This window comes from Scylla paramamosain, chromosome 20 (genome assembly GCF_035594125.1).
Source record: "Scylla paramamosain isolate STU-SP2022 chromosome 20, ASM3559412v1, whole genome shotgun sequence".
Lineage (NCBI taxonomy): Eukaryota > Metazoa > Arthropoda > Malacostraca > Decapoda > Portunidae > Scylla > Scylla paramamosain.
This window is the reverse complement of record NC_087170.1, coordinates 8,284,890-8,307,388: the sequence shown is the minus strand read 5'-3', so window position 1 is coordinate 8,307,388 and position 22,499 is coordinate 8,284,890. Positions and strand designations below refer to the sequence as shown.

Genomic DNA, 22,499 nt, shown 5'->3' with positions numbered 1-22,499 from the left:
TTCGCAAGGTATCTGATAACATACCATAATGCGACAATATTCTTCCGACGTACAATAGCGCAACAGCTAATAACACCAAATAATTCCTTGCGTCAGATAATTTACATTATCTGACTCAAAACTCGCCAGAGAGAGAGAGAGAGAGAGAGAGAGAGAGAGAGAGAGAGAGAGAGAGAGAGAGAGAGAGAGAGAGAGAGAGAGAGAGAGAGAGAGAGAGAGAGAGAGAGAGAGAGAAAGAAAGAGAGAGAGATAATAATAATAATAATAATAATAATAATAATAATAATAATAATAATAATAATAATAATAATAATAATAATAATAAGTATATGAATGGCAGGCTGCCAAAAGCTCTTTGTTGAGTCAGGCGTGAATCCTTAATTTCTAAGCTTCCCTCAAATAACCAGGACCTATTTTTCTTTCTACACGCTTATCAAAGTCTCTTCTGACCGTCCTGGTGCTGCTCCTCTCAACCCACGCGTGGTCAACATATTTCACCCCATCATCCACTCTCTTTCGGTTACGCATTAAATGATTTTTACGCAAATCTCTTACCCTCAATAATGTTTTCTACATTGAATAAATCTGTAATGTTCTTATCTAAGAAAACATAACAAATAAAAATAAATAAATAAATATTATATATATATATATATATATATATATATATATATATATATATATATATATATATATATATATATATATATATATATATATATATATATATATATATATATATATATATATATATATATAATTTTAGCAACAACGAGGACAGCACCAGCAGCAGCAGCATGAATAACAATAACAAATGAAAATAATACCACGCACTTATACCCAAGTCTATTAATTACTTTAAATTAAAAGTTAACTTTACGAATGGTTACCCCTTCAACCCTACGGAAGAGAGAAAAAGTAGCCGAACACATTTTGTCACTCACACGAAGATATATACACAAATAAATCCGATGAAAATAAATAAATAAGTAAACTTGCATACATATCATTCCATTCCTTTATTAATTATCGTTCTCAGTGAGCAAACACATGTACGTTATATAAAACTGGTTCCTGCTTGTATCTCCTCACACTCCATGCCCACACCCGAGCATGTGGAGGCAGACACACAGATGTTACCTGCTAACCACGAACACATGTGGAGAGCACAGGTGAGGAACGAATGTGTAATAACGAGAGAGAGAGAGAGAGAGAGAGAGAGAGAGAGAGAGAGAGAGAGAGAGAGAGAGAGAGAGAGAGAGAGAGAGAGAGAGAGAGAGAGAGAGAGAGAGAGAGAGAGAGAGAGAGAGAGAGAGAGAGAGAGAGACTTACTTAAGTATATGTACATATAAGAAAGTGACTTAAGTATATGTACATACATGTATACATACTGTATACTAATACAGAGGAAATATGCTTGCTTGCTTGCGCACAAACACACACACACACACACACACACACACACACACACAGGTGAAAACATGATCCTGAATCTGATATTCCATCAAACCTTTGAAGTGTGGGGACTTTCCTATCACCTGCACGGCGCGCACTACTCATCCCAGCCTTCAGGGAAAACTTATCCCCCCACCCAACACACCACCAAGACTCGCAAAGGACGCGTGACCACAGGAAGAGAAACAGCGCACAGCAGCCTTGCGCCTCCCCTGGCCACTCCCGGTTAATACATCATCGTGACCACAACAAGACAAGCATACCCTACAGAGCCTTTCAATGCCATCAAGGTGAGTTGTCTGAAATTAATGTGTGGTCTCTGATCTGACTTAGTACCTAATCCAATGAACTCTATTACTGCCCATTCACTTCATATACTACCTTATTGACCTCTTTATTTGCATACAATGTTGCAGCTCCAAAAATACCGAGACGAATAATGTACCCAGGAACTATGCAGACATAATGAAGAAATGTGTTTGTTTACAATGTTACGTCTATTAAAACTTTCTTCCCTCTAAAAATCAACCAAACTTCACCTGATATGAATGTACAGATCAACGTACTCATTAACAACAATGGCAATGAAACTAAACAGGAACGTCAAGTCACGCAGCTCAGCGTACAGCAGGAGGCAGCAAGAAGGGCGAGTGCTCCTCCCTCCCCCCACCCCGACACTTGCTACCCTAGATATGAAACACGTCCATGATGCCAAAGTAATAAACACCGCACGGTTTACCTGCCACCACCAGGACGGGAAGTCATGACACACAAGGTAAATATGTTGCCTGCTTACATCACCATGAGAGAGCAAGAAAGGTGCCAAAGAGAGCATTCATGCAGGACCTGACACTTGCAACATCTCTAAACCCTTTTTCTGATCAACACCAGCACCTCGTTACCTGTCAGGGCTACCGTTAAGGAAATCACTTCTCAGGTATGTATGATTTGTCAATATCTGTCAATGGAAGTCAAAAGTCTTTCAGTGCCACACCATTCTGCTTAATAATCGTGAGGGACTTAGCGAGGAGTTGACAGGCCGGGAGGCGAGGAAGTCCGTGGTGGTGGGTGTCGTCTTGTGAATGGTAATACTTTAAGCGCGCTGTTATTTTACCGATTACATATCCAACTTTTTTGTAGCTAAAACAGCGACAAATGTAATCAAAATGACCCACGATGCCTAAACTGTTGCATAAGAAGAATGTTGACGGAAAATATTAACTTCACACGACTTAATCCTCTGTATTTGAGTACGACATTACTTAAAAGACTCCGCGTACAGCAATGGCCTGTATTCTAAAACGCTTTCTTCTCTCGCCACGACTCATTTCAAAGGCCACGGAGATGATGAGCCGGGTTCTCAAGAGTCCTTCACCTGTTAATAATGTAGAAATCTCGTTACCTGTCGCTAAAACCATAGAATACACCCTTAAAAACTTGTGTAACTTCAACTAGACCCTTTTGAATGTAATGGAGGTGCGGCACAGAAGTATTTCAGAATACGGTCCAATAAATGATGTGTGTGTGTGTGTGTGTGTGTGTGTGTGTGTGTGTGTGTGTGTGTGTGTGTGTGTGTGTGTGTGTGTGTGTGTGTGTGTGTCATTCGTAGCCTTTCAAAATAAATAAGCATCGAGAGAGAGAGAGAGAGAGAGAGAGAGAGAGAGAGAGAGAGAGAGAGAGAGAGAGAGAGAGAGAGAGAGAGAGAGAGAGAGAGAGAGAGAGAGAGAGAGAGAGAGAGAGAGAGAGAGAGAGGGCGCCAATACCTGACCTCTATGCATCAAGTTTCGGCCACGTACACACAACAGTCACGACATCCACAACGCAGTATCGTCTCAGCAGAGGAGCAATGTCGCGGTCTGTGGACACATGCTAACACTGAGAACACCACCACGGCTGCTTTCCTGCTAGATTCTAGACTGTACGTGAAGAAAGAAAGGACAGAATATTGTTCGTCCCCCTCGTCTTCGTCGCCACATGGCCTGCATTCTGAAACACTCTGCTCTCATCAAGACAATTTTCAAAGGTAACATAATAAGATGGGTTCTCAAGAGTGTTTCTCCTGTTAATAATATAGAAATTCAGATAATAAGACGGGCTCTCAAGAGTGTTTCTCCTGTTAATAATATAGAAATTTTGTTAATCTGTCACTAGAACGAAAAAAAAGAAGAAGAAAAAAAATACTACTTATAAAGCCGTGTAACCTCAATTCGAAGCTTTAGAATGTAGCGGAGGTGAGGCGGAGAAGCCTATCAGAATAAGGTCCTATGAATCGTCAACCCTTACTTTTAACCATATCCTTCGTTTCCTTCCCTGTGGAGGTACTTAACTATACATGACTAATTATTGTGGCCACATTCAAATATCTGCAGTAAAACACCCCATCACCAACGCGCCAGTAGACTGAAAATAAACACACACAGCAGCAGCCACCACGCAACCTGCAATGAAACGCCGCTCTGCTTTCCTATCGCTCCATGTGTGGCTGATAGCACGTTAAGCCTCACGAATAGCCTCATTAAGTCAGGTGATCAGCTGGTCATAAGCAGGTACTACTATGCATCTCTTTGTGATTCCCAGTGTTAAATGTTATCTCCTTATATTCATTTAAAGCCACCCCCCCTTACACCTTTCCCTCCACCCCTTACACATATACACTGTACACGTGTCGCGAGCCAGCGTGGAGGCACATATACGGGAGGAATAGGGAGGCAAGGAGGATGTGAACAGGTGGGCTGACAAGTGTGCGACCCTCGATGCACCTGCTGGCCTTTCGGAGCCTTTGCCCTGTCGCTACACACACACACACACACACACACACACACACACACACACACCTAACCCTTTCCTAACACCTCATTACAGCATCATCAAACGCAATCTTCTCTAGCACCAAGATCAAGGTCACATACAAAGTCAAAAGGGTGAGTTTTCGGAACTAATTCGCCAAATGTCGTCACTACTGCATGTCCCCTAACGACGAGTTAAAATATTGTTATTGTGCATGTGCATACAGGTGCATATAACAACGATCATTATGATACTCTCGAAATTCTGCATCGACTTTTGAATATCTTGCATGGATAATTCTGAGAGAAGTTGGTCAAAACAAATATTTTTCGTGATTATTTAATAATACTGTTATCAGTATATTGAATACGGCATATTACAAGTCTAAAATCTATTGATTTGGACAATGAAAAAAATAAAAAATAAGACTGTACTATATAGCAAGACATAACATGCTCAGTAACATCGTGACATATGGATATAGTTATTTTCGTGCGTATTTTAGCATCTTTCAGGAAGCGAGCGACGTGGCGAAATAAATGAACACCAGAACAACCATCTCTCAGGACTGCTCTGGCGTAACGGGAGAGGAGTACAGGAAGCCACAGATTCATGTAGTGGCATGGACACTGTAGCAGGAATTAACTGTCCAACTACTTGTTTGTTAACTTCAACTTCTGGTGCTGCCGCCTGGTGACACTCACTAGTTCACCAAACTCCCCATTATCTTCCTCCAGTATCAAATCAAAAGGAAGAGGAAAGCAATTTTTCTGCATATCAGTGAAATACTATCACTAATAAACTTGTTCGTCTGTAGCGAGATATGATAAGGACTCGGCACACTGCTCCATTAGTGCGATTCATTGAGACACACTTCCATTGGTGGCACACAATTCACTGCGACTCTGACGGAGGGGAGACAGGGAAAGGACAAAATAATATCGTCAAATGGGGACACTCGAGAGGGATGTGTGGTGAGTCATGCAGGCTACTGGTGCAAGACCCTGTGGCGGTGGGGAGGGAGAGGGATTGCAGTGGGGTGACAGGACACATACATCTCAACGACTTCAATGAAGGATTTCAACATATCAAGGGCTTAAGCTGCTGCTGCTCCTGTTGCTGCTATCCCTACTCCCGCTGGTGTTTCGTTAGGCCTCGTCAGGGGATGAAGGTATACAAGACAGGCGGCAGCCAGTCCTACTGAGCCATTCCAGCAAGATAAGGGGAACGCGGGACATCTCAGCCTGAGATAAGACAACAGTGGATTACACAGGTTTACATAGGAAGACCTTCAAATGGAACGGTGCATTGACGAGATCAAGAGGCCTGTCCTCCCACCGGCCAGAGGAGCTACACAGGTGCCGCCACGCTGGTCTACCCACCAGAACACATATGTTCCCCGCTCAGCCCGGAGCCAGCGTGGAGCTGTATCTGACTTGACATTCCCCCTTAACCATATCACATTTGCTGAGGCCTTACTCTTGAAGACCGATGATGCTGGTGATGGCAGAACAGATACAAGGGTCATAATGTAACCCTGGACTTTGAGCAGGCCTGCCACAGCCTATCCTCGCCCCACCGATGAAGAAAGCCAGGCGTCCCGCGACACAAATGTACATCATAAAGTTAGGGAAGTAAAGCAGATGAGTGAGAGTCGAGGCTTCGGGGGATGAGGTGAATCTTAGGTACTGAGGAACAAGACACACGGCCATGACCGAACACACACACACACACACTATTGTTTTCCCGGCCCAATGCTGCCCTGTGTGTGTGTGTCCAGGGGTCCTCTACCACAAGCAAGGGGTCATCACCATCTTGACTTCCTGCCGGGTGAATTAAGCCGGCGCCCCGCCCTGCCCGCCCCGCCTACCTACTGACACTTGCCGGCATTGTTCCCAAGATAGCCAGCCACCCGGGGGGCGCGGAGTGGGGGGAGCAAGGAAAGTACTCCACGGCTTCAATACACTCCATGACGTCACCACACACAACAAGCCTTTGGTGCAGGACACTGATAACGCCTTCTTATCAGCCATGCCCCAGTAACATTACCACCACTCTGGCCTAACAAAGGTGAATACAGCATCCCCCCGCCCCCACTCACAGACTTACTAACCGCGGCTCGCACTGCCAACGCGAACAAGGCCACCAAACGTTTCACGGACAGCGCCCACATCATACCGTTATCTTCCACCCCTTTCCCTCAGTGGGCCCATCACTGCCATTCCTGCTGTTCGTCCCGGCCTGCCAGTGACCATCGCACACACCCTCAGGCCTGCTTCACCACACACTAGTACCGCTGTGTTCAATATGCAGGTCACGAAGTTGCCAGTGTTTTACTAGCCATGCCCACAAATAAATTACATGGCGGGCATTTTTTTTTCGTCACTAGTGAGTGAAAAATATCTACGTTATCAAACTCATTATGCACAATTCACTTATGTACTTAAGTGTAATCAATGCATAAAAGATTCCATTTTTTGTATACATAAAATAAATATATTATTTGTATTAACTTGGGCTACAATTAACAACTTACAAGATGTATAATTATTTGTAATTTCTGAGTAGTAGTTATTTTCTTGTCAGTAATTGTTTGAAGTATTGCTAGTGACTGACGAAAAAAATACACTTTCAGGCCTGTTAGCCACGCCATGCGTAGCCTACGGCCGGCCTACGCTGTGGCGCAGAAGAAGAAGAAGAAGAAGAAGAAGAAGAAGAAGAAGAAGAAGAAGAAGAAGAAGAAGAAGAAGAAGAAGAAGAAAAGAGATTATAAGCATGTAACAAATACACAGAATTATTATTATTATTAGTTATTATTATTATTAGTAGTAGTAGTAGTAGTAATAGTAGTATCATCACTATAACCATCGCCACAACTTCATTAATCAGTACTTATCAACACGAGACACTTCAGTTTAGTAGAAAGTAACACCATAACACCGTCTGACTTGAACATCGCCACCCAGAAGGACAGCTACTTGATAGGGCTACACTATGACACACACACACACACACACACACACACACACACACTATTCAGTATGAGAAGTCGTGTCTGTGTATCTCAAGGCACGCTCAAAGCACACGGGGCACTTTCCAGCCTCACGGGACAACCTACAACGACGGGCATGGGCGTGTGCTGTGTATACGAGCTCCACCAAACACCACGGCCCGAGGATACTGGCGCCTCTCGCAGGTAGGCTGGACGCCGGCCAACCATTACTCCCTGCCAGCACGCAATGGTGCTACTCGCCCCCTTACCCCCCCATTACAACCACTGCCCTCTCAATCACACCATGCTACCATACACAGTCCCCAACCCATCACCACCCTCATCTCGCACACACCACGTAATCCACCCCTTACGTACCCCCTGCAGGCTTATCTAACAGCCACCACCCCGCTGCCCGCCTGCCAGTTTGAACCGCGCCCGCCGGATTCAATGCACTGCCCACCACCTATTGTAAAACTGGTGCCAACTCCGCACTACCACATTGTTCAGTACCTAGCAGGGGGCAAGGACACTATTTTCCCATTCAGTAAGAAAGTCCACGCCCACCTGGCTTCTGTCCCTCCCCGCGCCTGTCCCCCACCTTTGTAGAGTCCAAACTTCCAAACTTGCACAGTCAGACAGCAACCCACCCTAGCTGTTCATTATGTGTGGGTTGGTCAGTCAATAGTTATCTTTGTAAGTCTAGACAAGGTAAACTATGAAACGAAATGCCCTTGTCAATTCTGTATTTAATGATGCGTAAGCTGGCTCCGTGACTGGCTGAGCTGTGATCGAGTGGAGGCATGGCGATGAATGGCAGCATCACAAGGCACCACGCAGGAGTCCGCCCCTTGACTTCCTCATCCCTTCTATTCAGCAAGTAATGGAGAACAGTTCCTCTCAACATGAAACACCTTGTGGCGGTATGCTGTGGTACAATGCTCAACACAAAAATTACGTCTTTATCTATCCAGTGCTGACAAAAGAATAGTTTTAAAGTACCATAACCAAAACGGTAGTTTAAAAATGCCGATGTACTCTCAATGGACATCTATTTCAGTTTGATTCAGAATATCAATGAAGCATAAATAACAACACAAACCTTCACGGCTGTCCACACCATGGCTTTGTTTAGGAGGCTGAACAGTAAGCTTTGTCACTTGGTATGAGTTATGTCACACACTTTCCTTGTCTACCTTCTGTTCTACTAGTTACCGGTCTCCCTTCATTCCCTAAAATTACAAACTCAGGACAGTCTCTACCTGAAGTCTCCCGTCCCTCACCACAAGCACCGAGCGGAGAGAATATCACAACTTCTTAATGATCTTCCTTTAGACGGTTGATTTACTGATCTATTTTTTCACTTATCATTACTATTATTTCATGCGCAGGAGACTGGCTAGACTTGAAAAGACTTAAAATAAGGTTATGCACACCCCCTCTTTCTCTCTCCTTATCTTGCTACCTTCTCTTCCTCTTCTCCCCCTTCCCTCTTTCTTTTCCTTCTCCACCCTCCCCGCTATGAAAGAATACAAAGGAGGTCCAAAATAATAATAATAATAATAATAATAATAATAATAATAATAATAATAATAATAATAAAAAAACAGACGAATCTTTTAATATAACTTTAGTCTGCTATCTCTTTCACATACTTGCCAAAGACATATGCCTACACCTGTCACCCCGCACGACTGCTGCACCAAGTGTTGACATGGAATGAATTATGCCTCTAATGGGAGGAGGAGGAGGAGGAGGAGGAGGAGGAGGGAAGAATAGAAAAATAAGGACAGAGAGAGAGAGAGAGAGAGAGAGAGAGAGAGAGAGAGAGAGAGAGAGAGAGAGAGAGAGAGAGAGAGAGAGAGAGAGAGAGAGAGAGAGAGAGAGAGAGAGAGAATTCCTGTGTAATTTTATAAGACACACTGTTTGTGTGCATGCGTGCGTGCGTGTCTGTGTCTGGTTTTCACAAAAAGACAATGGGGAATTTTCAGAAATAGTGGTTGTCACCAGGTGGCAGCACAAACACAAACTCTTCTCTCACAAACAAGCAATATCAGATATACCTACAGTGTTATTCTATTTACATGAAGATACAATGGGCTTATATAATATATTTTTCTACGTAATCCCTTCTAAGTAGTAACACAAGTAAAATCAAACTCTTTTCATGAAAAAAAAATGTAAATAAGTTGATTTTCTAGTGAATCGGCATTTAGATTTATTTGGTCATCTTAAGATTTCCAAATGAATACACTCTTGATTGGAAACGTCTTAATCTAGACGACAGTAAACATAAAGGCAACATGTCTGTGACAGTCAAAATCTCCTTCCTAGTTTATGGAAACGGCAATTTTAATAAAAAAAAAAATAAACAAATAAAAAAAAAAGGCAACTCGAATGTCCTGGCGATAGTAATGCTGTACCTCTAAGCAAAACAAACACCTGACTCGGCCGCGCTGGTTGAACTTAAGAAACACGTTGTTGGACAAGAAGTTGAATGTTGCTGCGGTGCCCATCTCCACTACGCCCTAAGCAATGGATTACAATAGCTGGACACTACAGCAGCAGCAGGAACGCCTGAGAGATGTTTGTTATGGTTCTCGATTACTTTGCCTTGTCGCTCACTTCATGAGAAGGATGCTAAAATCCACACACACACACACACACACACACACACAAAAAAAAAAAAAAAAAAAATAAATAAATAAATAAAAAATAAAATAAAATAAAATAAAAGAGCCATATATCACGATGTTACTGAGTAGGTTGCGTCATACTATATAGTACAGTGTGATTTTTTATTTTTTTTTATTGTCCAAATCAATAGTTTTTATACTTGTAATATGCTTTATTTAAGATAATGCCAACAGTTTACTCGATAATCACACACACACACAAAAAAAAATTAATCTGACCACATTCCCTCAATATTATCCATGCCGGATATTGAAAAGCTGATACATCATTTCAATAGTATCATGATGATCAATGTTCTATGCATCTTTACACACCTGGGATTTACTACAGCAATTAAAACATTTTAGCTCTCTTTCCTACAGTTAGATGAGCAGCAACGACATTTAGCGGTTTAGTTCCGAAAACTCCCCATTGAACTGTGATGAAATTTGGTAGGGGGTCCCTCTTGATCTGGAGAGTGACACAGGCTATGTCTTAACTACTTCCAACCCAAAACTGTTAGATTATTCAAGCAAATCTGCTACAGTAACCCATTCTTGATGGTGGCGCCAGGTATCCCGTAACCCATTTTTGATGGCAGTGCCAAGCATTCATTGTTAGCTTGGCTTTTTGACGGTGGGGAGAGGTACAAATGGAGTGTTCATTGTCAGCCTGGAGTTGAATCCCAAGTTGTTTCATCAAGTCCAGTCAGAGGGAAAAATGTTCACTTTTGTAACTCCTAAAAATGCTGAGAGAACAGCCTCCAAAAGAAATCAATAAATTGTGTGTCGTAAAGAGTTCATTCAGGGGAAACATTCTTAATGGCTATTGACAGAGGACATGTACAACAGTAAATGGACGTATATTTTAGGTTCATTATAAAGTATACTTAGCTTGGTCAATAGCTTTGCTGAACAAATGACTGACTTAAGGTGATTAACCGTGCGTTGGATGAAAGCCAAATTTTGCCTGGGCAATGCCAGGTAATTCTGCTAGTAACTAATAAACTACAATAAATGTGTTCACTTATTTACTCCTTCCTGGCTTCCTGGGCTTGTAACCAATCTGCCACCTCTATCACCATCTCTCACAAAGCTATTCCCAGAAATAGGGTCATACATTTGGGCATCCTAGAAAGGAAGGCTGAGGCAGAAATATCCCTCTCATGAATGCCTGCACATCTCCATCCATGGTCTTATGCACAGAAAGGCCAAGAATGGAGAGAAGCAGTGTGGCATTAATGAGAGTAAGGGATGTTTCTGCCTCAGCCTTCCTTTCCAGGGTGCCCAAATGTATGACCCTTCCCCTTCATACTACCTACTTTGTCACTCATTAAAGGAGACACTATTTTTTTAATTTTTGGAGATCTCAATGAACTCTTTGAAAATACAAAAATACTTTCAACTTACAATAGGCTTATTGGAATGCAAGTCCACTCTCCTGAAGGTTTAGTCTCTTTCATCTGTATGATGCCCAGATTGTCAAGGCATACAGAGTGTAACACAAGTTTCTGCAGGTATTGCTAGAGGTGAATGTACAGGTTGCTCAAAGTTGAAAGTGTTCAATGCACACATGCATTTTGAGGCATTGCTTGGCTGTAGTATGAAATTCCAGCGTACCTGGGCAAGATACAATGGCAGAGTAACTGTGGTGGAGAGACACCACATCCACACACTCCATGTTATTGCAAGAGTGTGGATTTGCTGGTAGTTTTTTATTTTTATTTATTTATTTTTTTTATGTAGGAGGGACACTGGCCAAGGGCAACAAAAATCCAATAAATTAAAAAAGCCCAATGAAATGCCAGTCCCATAAAAGGGTCCAAAGCAGTAGTCAAAAATTGAAGGATAAGTGTCTTGAAACCTCCCTCTTGAAAGAATTCAAGTCGTAGGAAGGTGGAAATACAGAAGCAGGCAGGGAGTTCCAGAGTTTAACAGAGAAAGGGATGAATGATCGAGAATACTGGTTAACTCTTGCTTTAGAGAGATGGACAGAATTGGAGTGAGAGAAAAAGTCTTTTGCAGTGAGGCTGCGGGAAGAGGGGAGGCATGCAGTTAACAAGATCAGAAGAGCAGTTAGCATGAAAATAGCGGTAGAAGACAGCTAGAGATGCAACATTGCAGCGATGAGAGAGAGGCCGAAGACAGTCAGTTAAAGGAGAAGAACTGATGAGACAAAAAGCTTTTGATTCCACCCTGTCTAGAAGAGCAGTATGAGTGGAACTGCCCCTAGACATGTGAAGCATACTCCATACATGGATGGATAAGGCTCTTGTACAGAGTTAGCAGTTGGGGGGGGTGAGAAAAACTGGTGGAGATGTCTCAGAACACCTAACTTCCTAGAAGCTGTTTTAGCTAGAGATGAGATGTGAAGTGTCCAGTTCAGATTATAAGTAAAAGACAGACCGAGGATGTTCAATGTAGAAGAGGGGGACAGTTGAGTGTCATTGAAGAAGAAGGGATAGTTGTCTGGAAGGTTGTGTTGAGTTGATAGATGGAGGAATTGAGTTTTTAAGGCATTGAACAATACCAAGTTTGCTCTGCCCCAATCAGAAATTTTAGAAAGATCAGAAGTCAGGCGTTCTGTGGCTTCCCTGCGTGTCTCACAATTATGCAATACAATCTAAATGTTCACTGCCACTGTCCTGGCAGGAAACTACAAGAGACTGACACACAATCAGGTGATTTCATGCTGGCCCTGCTCTTCTCCCCTCCCTGTCCAGGCAGGCGTGGTGCCATGCAGCTTACAACCACATTATCATTGTGTAATATTTATTGGTAAATCATCTGTCCATTAACACTGTTATGGGATACGTATTGTAAAGCTCCAAAACTTGAACAAATCATGACTGAATAATTCACAATATCACATATGGATGTTCATATCCACATGTCCTGCCATGGATGCCCATCTGGACTGCTGCTGTCTGTTGCCAGGCCAAACTTGAATTTCATGTCACAGCTTGAAATAACCTCAAAATGCATGTGTGCATAAAACATTTTTAACCTTTTACTTTCACTTCTAGCAATATCCATAGACACTCTGTACTCAACACTTATTGTGTGTACTGTACTAGAATGCTTCTTCACCATTCATGTTATTTCTAACAGCCACAGGAAATCCCAGGTTTTTAACAAAGCCCTTTCTTCCAATTCATTCTGGAAAACTGAGTGTCAACTGCACTTCAAATTTCTTTTTTGAGAAGTCTGTCTTCATTAATTTCCTTCTTAGATTAAGTTTCTCATGGGTCACTAACAGCACTAAGCAAAAGTTATGGCACGCAAAAATTAGATCAATAAATATCTAGATAAAACAAACAAGTTAGTCTGGTTCTTTCATACAATGATCTTAATCTCAAGGTCTCTCTCTCTCTCTCTCTCTCAAAAAAAAATAAAAATAAAAAAATAAATAATGATGAATAAGTTAAACAAAATGAAAATAAAAGTAAATAAAAAGGAAAAGGAAAATAAATAAAATAAATAAGTAAACACCCAAACTGCAATATCCTTATATGGCTGGGTTTTGAAGATAAAGATATCCACCACTTCCATTCCTGTGCATAAACCACAAGCATGTGCATGGCAAAGTAATGAGCAGCAGATGGCAGTGTCTGAGTCACCTCTTACATCACAGTGTGCAGCGCGTATGATGGTATTCAGACTCACAGTGACAAGTCTTACCTAGAGCAGTAATGATAACATCACACTGGGGTTAGTGATACCTTACTACACAGTTCCTTGTATGCTACACAACTGTAACTTAAAACTAAGCTCCCTTTGAAATGAAATATTTTAAGCTGGACATGAATAACACAAGCATTCAAAATATTAGCCACTTCAACATGCGAATTATGAGTCAGAAACTGCCATAACCAGCATTGCCTACTTTATACAAATTGGAAACATTTCCTATTCATTCCAAAAAGAAATAATTAAAACTGAAGTTTGGTATTTGGCAAAATTTCAAACTTTTCTTTACTATCAACTGTTGTGTCCAGTTATCAGACCCCTAAAAATAATACATTCACTATATGTAGGTAACTGCATTCACAGGAAAGATGACAATGTGTTATCAGCAAGACAACTGCAGTCAGGTCGCCAGTGATGTACAATATGCTAATGTGAACTGTGTCTAACAAGGGGCCAATTATGTCCAAGTCACCCACCTAAGGCACTAGCAGATCATCTTCTCCTGGTGACCACACCATCACAAGATACTGCACCTCATGCCTCACAATATTCATCACTCCATTAACCATTCATTTCCCCAAACAGGACATACCAAACACTCTACACACACCTTCATTCCTCTCAATATCTGTTGAACCATTCCTTTCCCCTAATTTGACATTCCAAGCATTCCACACACACCTTCACTCCTCTCAGTATTTATCACGACAAAGGCATTACCTAAGCAGCTCACTGACAGTGCTTTGATGCCAGAACTTCGACTTTCACTCCATGTTCAGACCTTACTTGTATATCCCAGCCAATGGAATTAACACACCATCTTATACCACTATCTCTCTCTCTCTCTCTCTCTCCCCCTCAAGTTACCATATGCACTCAGAACTGAAACCATAGTCCATAGAAATCAGTGATATTATTTGCTCACTCATTCTTATTACACAATTTCAGGTATTCCACATTTATTCTTCATGACATACGAGTATATTCCTTCGTTTTCTTCTCAAAACCCATCACCTTATTTTTGGTTTATACTCAACATTAGATTTCTGCTAATACTAACATCTTTGCAAATTTCCTTTCATTTTCTGCAGTAAGAAGTGTAATTCGCAAATAAAAGCATACTTAATTTCCATTTAGTATTATGCTCATTTAAACTCCAATGCTGCCACACTGTTTCCTGCCAACTAGTTACCTTGTCTTCCTCTCCTAACATTTTCTTATCATTGTCGTGCTCAAGACCCAAACTTTCCAACCTCTTCCTATTTTAAACCACCATTTCTTTTTTTCCTTCAATTTTGTTTTCTGTAATTCTTTACACTATCAAGATTTTGCTGTATATAAAGTGATGCAACAAGTCTCTCAGTGTTTCAGTTCATTAGTCTATGTTTTGTAATAAGCATAAATATTCCATGATTAGTTTCATATTTTATGCAAAGAAAGGAAGCCACCCATCTCACAGGGAGCTGACTGCAAGCTGTCACTTCCTTCTGAACAATATGTGAAATGTAACAGGTCAACAATTTCTTCATAGCAGCTCAAAATGTCAGGTACTTTCAGTGAGTATTCATAAGTAATACAAATAAAAGAAAATACAGATTTTATACATTGAAAGGCAGACCAACTAACTCCTGGTCATAACTGTTGACAAGGGTAACAAGTAACTTGAGGGTGTGCAAGAAATAAAAGGTAAGAATGAAATTTGATTGACACTTCAGTGAAATGTGTGGTAAAGCCAACAACTCTCCAATACCAGTACTCTTCCCACAAATGCTAGTAATTTGTTGTTCAGTTTTGTGTCCATGATGAAGTGGCTTACTAATATTTATAACTCCTTGTTATTAGTACATTATCACTCAAATAAAGGGACTGTCCAAAGCTGTTATCTGAACCCTTGAGATTTTCACCCTTGAGATTTTCTGAGTAAAAGAAGATAATTAAATAAAGTTTCTGCAGGAATTTCAGTATCTTTATAATTCTAAAAATTAAGACACTCAAAAACTTGGCATTTCATCTTTTACTGAAGACAGGAACTGTGCAGTATGTACCAAAAACCCTTTGCTGAACTACAACCTAAGGCTAGGTAACACAAGATAGCAAGAGGTGGAGTATTTACCTGCAGGGAGCCCAGGTGTTGCTGCCAGTCACTGTACATCTTCTGGAAATCCTCAGTGATGGGGGAGAGGTCCAGGGACACAGCCTCACACATGGCCGAGTCACTACCCTGGTACGCCCCCAGCACCGTGGTCAGCTGGGGGCACCGCATGCATAGTCTGTCGGGGAGGAGAGAGGAAGTGAGCTATCTGTTTTAACTATCAGCTAGTACCCATCAGTCTCAGCAACCAACTATAAATATATACCAAGGTAATTACTGAGATGTGGGCTCTCTAGATCTGAAGCATATACTACTTTTTGAGTGTAAGATTCATTAGACAGATTATCAGCAAAACTAATGAAGACAAAACTAATGTGACAAAAACAAATAGGTAAAAGACACCAAACCAAGTGAAACAGAGAGAGAGAGAGAGAGAGAGAGAGAGAGAGAGAGAGAGAGAGAGAGAGAGAGAGAGAGAGAGAGAGAGAGAGAGAGAGAGAGAGAGAGAGAGAAGGGGGGGGGGGCTAGAAGCAAAGATGTTCTTAATTCAGAAGTCAAGGGAAGATGGTAAGTACCACAACAGACTTGGATGTCTCTGAACTTCCCTGGTGTGAGACTGTGTTAAGAGTGTAATTTGGCAAGTGCTCCTATCCCTCCTTTACAAATCATTCATCCCTCACACTGCACTCACAGTCTTCATGTAACTGATGATGAAACTGTGATGAGTATTCTTTGTGCCTTGTATCGGATTGGCTGCTACTCATACTGATGGAATATAGTGACTGAGTTTTAAATAAAAGTGAAATTTAAAAGGACACATAACAATCTCATAGGTGTAAAATTCTAAATAATATACACCATGATTCAGTTTTATCTATCAAGACATGTTGTGGAGGCTGACTTTGTTAACTTTTGTGTTGCACTGAGGAAAGGCTTTCCATGAACCACCACACCTGACTTTCTACACTGGAATCTGTTATTTTTTTTTCTTTCTGTAATGCACATGATACATCACAATGTTGACTTACTAACCCCAGCACCACACCCACTCTCTGTTTGGTGGCCTGCATGTGTTAACAGACTTCAGCAACTGCTTCACTGCTAAACTATGAGTGTTCACAGTAAGATAAGAGCAATGCATGTCACACACACAAATAGCAAAACAAAGAGCAAGGTGTGACAAGTCTGCTTGCTTACTGATAAGGGTTTAGGCACACTTGTTATGTTTCCCAAAGATCTATAAGTGAATTGGGGTGTTTACTTCGAGCTCCTTAATACTAATGTAGCGAAATCCTTTGGCCTCACTAATAGTGTCCTGAGACGATGCACTTGATCATATTGCCAAACAGATTTCCAAGAGGTTTAATGATTGCTAGGTGTCCTTTCATAACTGACTGGCTGGCAGAATTTCAATGAGAATATCTGGCACAAAGAAGAACCTGCATGAGTAGGATATGATCTCTTTCCCCTTAACTCACAACAGTAACATACAGTAGCCCTGTGCTAAGTCTCACTTCAGCATCTAAGGAGCCTTATCTTCCTTCCTCAATGTTTCCATCCCATGTAGAAGCAAAAAGATCACCCAAGTGTTAATAGTTTCTCTATAATGGAGTTTGTTGTGTTGTGATAAAAGCAATTTACATTTTTGTCTAGTTTTCTGTTTTTACAGTAGGTTCTTGATTTACACAGCACATACTTCCTGAGTAAATCAGCATAATTCAAGTTTCACACAATTTAAATAGTGGCTCATGAGTGCAAAGACAAAAGAAACCAGTAACTATTTTGGTTGTGGTGCATACTATTTCATGTTTCACACACACACACACACACACACACACACACACACTTACGGCTCGTCATCTGTGGGGTCCTGGAAGGGATCGGTCTTGGTGACTCTGTGGTAGCCGGGAATGTTTTGGTCAATGATGTCCAGCAGGTTGCTTCCATCACTGCTCACTGTTAGATCCTGCCATGCAACAAAAACAATTAATGATACATTTCCCTGAAAAATGGTTACATAAATATTTCCCTATCTACAGGCCCAAAAGTGAGCAAGAGGACAAGGATATAAAGAAAATGAATATTTCGGATATTAAAGAGAAATTTCAAATTCAGTTATAAATATCTTATATCCTACTATTACTGTTAGCAAAGAGAACCTATCTATTTCAAGAGCAAAGAAGGAAAAAAAAAAAAAATAAATAAAAAAAAATAAAAAATAAAATAAAACAAATAGATAAAAATAAATAAATAAAAAATAAAATAAAAAATGAAATAAAATAAATTAAAATAAAATGAAATAAATTAAATAAAAAGTAAAATAAAATAAATTAAATTAAAATGAAATAAATAAATAAATAAATAAATAATAAATAAATAAATAGAATAAAAAACAAATAAATCCAACTAACCAACCAACAAACCAATCAATCAATCATAGGCAACAGCAACTGTGTGTACTAGTAAGTTTCCCTTTCATTCAATCACTTTTCAGTGTGTTGCAACAAGCATGAGCATATCACAACCATTCTAGTTGTTTGCATTAGTGGTGAAAGATCAATGAACTGTGCCTTTTGTTTCAAAACAGTACTACAACAAGATAACAGCATGACAATGTGTACATATCTCATAGTTAAAAACCTGTAGAAATAATATACAGGGTGTAACACGAGTTTCTGAGGACATTGCCACAGGTGAAAGTACAGGTTATTCTAAGTGGAAAATGTTCTGAGCATATAAACATTTTGAGGCATTGTTTAGCTGAGGCATGAAATTCAAGTGTGGCCTGGCAATAGATACAATAGCCGAGTCAGGCGGGTAACCCTGGTGAGGATCTGAAATTGTGAATAATTCAGTTGTGATTTCTACAGGTTTTGGAGCTTTGCAGTATCCCATGACGAGATGAGTGACGACAATGGACCAATACCAATTACTGATAAACATTACACAATGACAGTAGTGATGTAAAAAAAATTACAAACAAAATAACAGGCTGTGTGGCACCATGCACTGCCCAGGCAGGGAGTGGGAAAGAGTGAAGCAAGCAGCAGATCACCTAACTGTTAGTCAGATCACACAGTTTCCCTCCAAGACAGTGACAGTGAATACATTTAGATTGCCCGGCACAACTTAAAAGTAATGTGTTCCCTCCAAGACAGTGACAGTGAATACATTTAGATTGTCTACCACAACTTAAAAGTAATGTGTGGAAAGGGTTTCTCTGCCATGGTTACCTGCCTGGCCCACCAGGCCACGCTTGAATTTCATACCACAGCTAAACAACACATCAATATGCATATGTTCATAAAACATTTTCAACTTAGAAATAACTTTCACTTCTGGTAAGATCCACAGAAACTCATTACACCCTGTATTAAGGAATAATAATGTAAATCATCCATAAATCATATATCTGTAATGATAACTGCCACACAGGAATAATTTACATATTTTCAAATTTGGCAACTCACCTGCAGATAATTAACACTGGAACCCAGATCTACATCTATGACTTCCATCCCATGGACACCACAAACCTGGAATGAAATCATCACATCACATGTCTGATCAAGGAACACTACCACCAAAGCATGCTGCAAACAACTTGATGATATAGCATGAGTCTTCCTGATGGTTTCCAACCCTAAGGTGACTGTCCTGTGCTGACATCACCACAGTGAAGTCGTACAACACAAACCATCATAACTTCAGAAAAAGGACTGATCCAAAAGGAATCTTTGGTTGCATAGGAATTCATAGACACAAAAACTCTTTCTATTTCAACATTCCTAGAACATACATCCCATCTTCTGATTGAAAAATCAGTAAGCATGTATCAACGAGAAAGGCAGCTTAGCATCAGCTGATGGAGGATGAAGAGAATGGAGCTTGGAAATTACATCATTCTATTGTGATGTTAGTATGGATCTCCACATGAGTGATATGACAATACAAAATACTCTGCACAGTGAAATCTAACCAGATGAGTTACAACTAGCTGCAATAATACTGAAATATAAGCCTCAAGTTGGATTTTCCTGCAGCTTATCAACTGTTAATTTTCAGTATTTACAATTCTTTTCACTATTAGTTAGGTAGTCTCCTTGTGGCTGGTAAACACAATATTTTTTATTCTCCTCCAGCCATGGCCAGATATACCTACTGCCATATTTATTTTTAAATAAGTGTACACAAGGATGTCTTAATGCATCATAATAATTCTTCTTGTGTCAGCAATGACATTAGGAATGCAGACAAGTGACATAACTAGTGACTCAATTTATAAAATTATTACTGTGAAGTGAACAATGAGAACAATTTTTCTCCATGAATGAGTCAGTAAAAACAGCAAAAGCATGCCTCAGTACAACCACTGGGGGGTAACCATGACAAACAGGGAGAATACCGTGGCAGCACAATGCAAGCAATGGATGGCACAACATCAGATACTAAACAAAGCAAACTATACCTTAGATAATTCTAACAAATTATTTAAGTTACATTCAGTCCACTATAGAATAATAAGAACCATAGCATGTTGTAAATTAAACCATTAACAGTGAAAATCTAATACCATACATATACTGTGCTTGGATATTATTCAAAAGAAAATGGACCATTTTTGGCCTTTATGTACGGTTTACTGTATCCAGTAACAACACCTGACTTGCATAAATGTTGCAGCTGGTGATTCATTCCACTGACAGACTGTTGTGCAATGACTAGCAACAACTGAGCAGGTAACATTTCAAGTTTTGCCACTACAAGTGCTGCACACCAGTATGTTGCCTTAAGAAAACAAAATATCATAATCACTTATCTTGAGCAATGTTTGTTATGATTATAGAATCAATAAATTTCAATGAAGCATGACTTTACACAAAGAAGCACTGTCTCCATTATCAATTTCCCTTCATTATCACATCTCATATGAAGCACTTAACAACACTGGTCCTGCTGGCCAGTCAGCCAACCCTCTTCCAAAACTTTAACTAAATAATTAAGCAAAATAAATTAACACAAAAATCTGAAATAAGCTATTATGATTACATGTATCATTAAATATCACGTTAAAACATAAAATTACAAAAATGTTATGTGTTTCAAACAACATAAAATTCAGCAACAAATAACTAAGAACATCACAGGTGAACACTTAATTAGGTGACACCACAGGTCAACACCACCAGGTACTACACTGCACCTTACTGACACCTGACCACCATCCTAACAAACCATCACAACTCCCTACACCCCCGCAGCCACAGCACCCCAGACTCAACAAGTGCATCCCACACCACGCACCCCAACCACCACCACCACCACAACACCTGCTCGCCACCTGCCCGCCACACCACCTTACCCTGTGAACCACACCACGCCACCACACCACACCACCAGTAGCCTGCACCTCACGCCCTGGGCACAACCATACACACACACAAACACACACACACGTGGGCGGGGAGCAGCACACCACAGCACCACAACACACGCCGCCATCCAGGCCTCGCCACATCGCCACCACACTCATCACCACACAGCACGCCACACTCACTCACCACCAAACATCGCCCTACTTGTAGGAACACACATTTCCAGCCACATATCTCATTAACAATCAATATTGGCCAAAACAAAGCAAAATATGGGCACCATGCGGGGAGCAGACGACAGGCCAATATTGTCTCCCGCAGCTGTGGTGATACACTCAGTATTGTCACCATAACGTAAGCAATCACACGTCCCTGATGTGTTTTCTCAGGCCAAATATATGCGTGGCAGGACGATACTCACACAGTGACGAGAAAGCGCCTAAATTCTCTTCCCACACACGCGGCCGCCACACTCACAACAAACAGTAGCGCCTCTACCGGCCGCCCTCGCGATCACCCTCTATAACAAAATGTATAAATGATTATTTAACAATTGTAAATATTTATAAATAAACATTGTATTTTTAAATAAAAAAATTCAAAATAATTGTTAGTAAATGTGCATAAATTGATATCTTGAGAAAAACTGGATACGCATTCACAAATGTACGCATCAAGACACGATGCAATATTTTTATTATAATTTATGGTTTGGTTATTTTAATTGAAAAATATGCATTTAATATGATATATTCACATTTCAATAACAAACCTATAATACGGTATAGTGAACAACATTCTACAGGAGATAATGAACGCTTTGTACTCATGTGCATCAACATATGAAATTGTTTATAGTACTGTCGAACCCCATTCCATGTTACCAGTTAATATTCTAATTGAAAATAATATATAATAATGACGGCACAGATAGATGTTTATTATTAGAAAATGAGTACTTTAGTAGCATGTGTTAGCAGCAAGTGTAGACCACCACGGGATGCCCCGCAGCCTTCCCTCCCCCTCCCCGTGCCTTGCGGACAGATGCACCGCGCAGACCATGAGGAAGCGCCAGGCACGAGGCGAACGAGACAAAATCCAGCGGCAGGAAAAGGAACGACAAGCATGACTAGAGGCAAACCATAGCGCATCCACACAACAAGAATTCAGCTACGGCTCATTTCCACCTTCAATCAAGGAGGAATGTCACCTCTGAGGATGAGGCTTACGAGTACGTGGGGACCTGCTGTTAATCCTGTTTGTCTCTGGACCCCCGAGGCAGCCATATAGCAGTGGTGTGTGTGTGTGTGTGTGTGTGTGTGTGTGTCACCACTATATATAAATCGTTTTTGATACATATTGCATCCCTCTAAGCCCCATCAAGTAATAGCATTATAAAACTTGCGTCTGTTGTGTGATGTTTCAGCTAATAG

The 22,499-nt window shown here is 40.7% G+C and overlaps 1 protein-coding gene across 3 annotated transcripts in view; it reads right to left on the bottom strand.

Annotated features, from left to right (window-relative positions):
• The window catches only part of LOC135110214 (serine/arginine repetitive matrix protein 2-like), a 52,037-nt gene extending 30,457 nt beyond the window's left edge, over nt 1–21,580 (bottom strand). For 2 of the 3 annotated variants that reach the window (XM_064022274.1, XM_064022275.1), the window contains exons 1-4: nt 21,488–21,580; nt 19,162–19,227; nt 17,542–17,657; nt 15,713–15,869 (exon numbers count right to left, since the gene is read on the bottom strand). In XM_064022274.1, the coding sequence (XP_063878344.1) occupies nt 15,713–15,869; nt 17,542–17,657; nt 19,162–19,209 (321 nt within the window). In that variant the 5' untranslated portion in view covers nt 19,210–19,227; nt 21,488–21,580. Of the gene's footprint in view, nt 1–7,360; nt 7,840–15,712; nt 15,870–17,541; nt 17,658–19,161; nt 19,228–21,487 lie in introns of those variants that run through there. The other variant, XM_064022276.1, reaches the window with a different exon arrangement.
• Nucleotides 21,581–22,499: the final 919 nt, after the last annotated feature.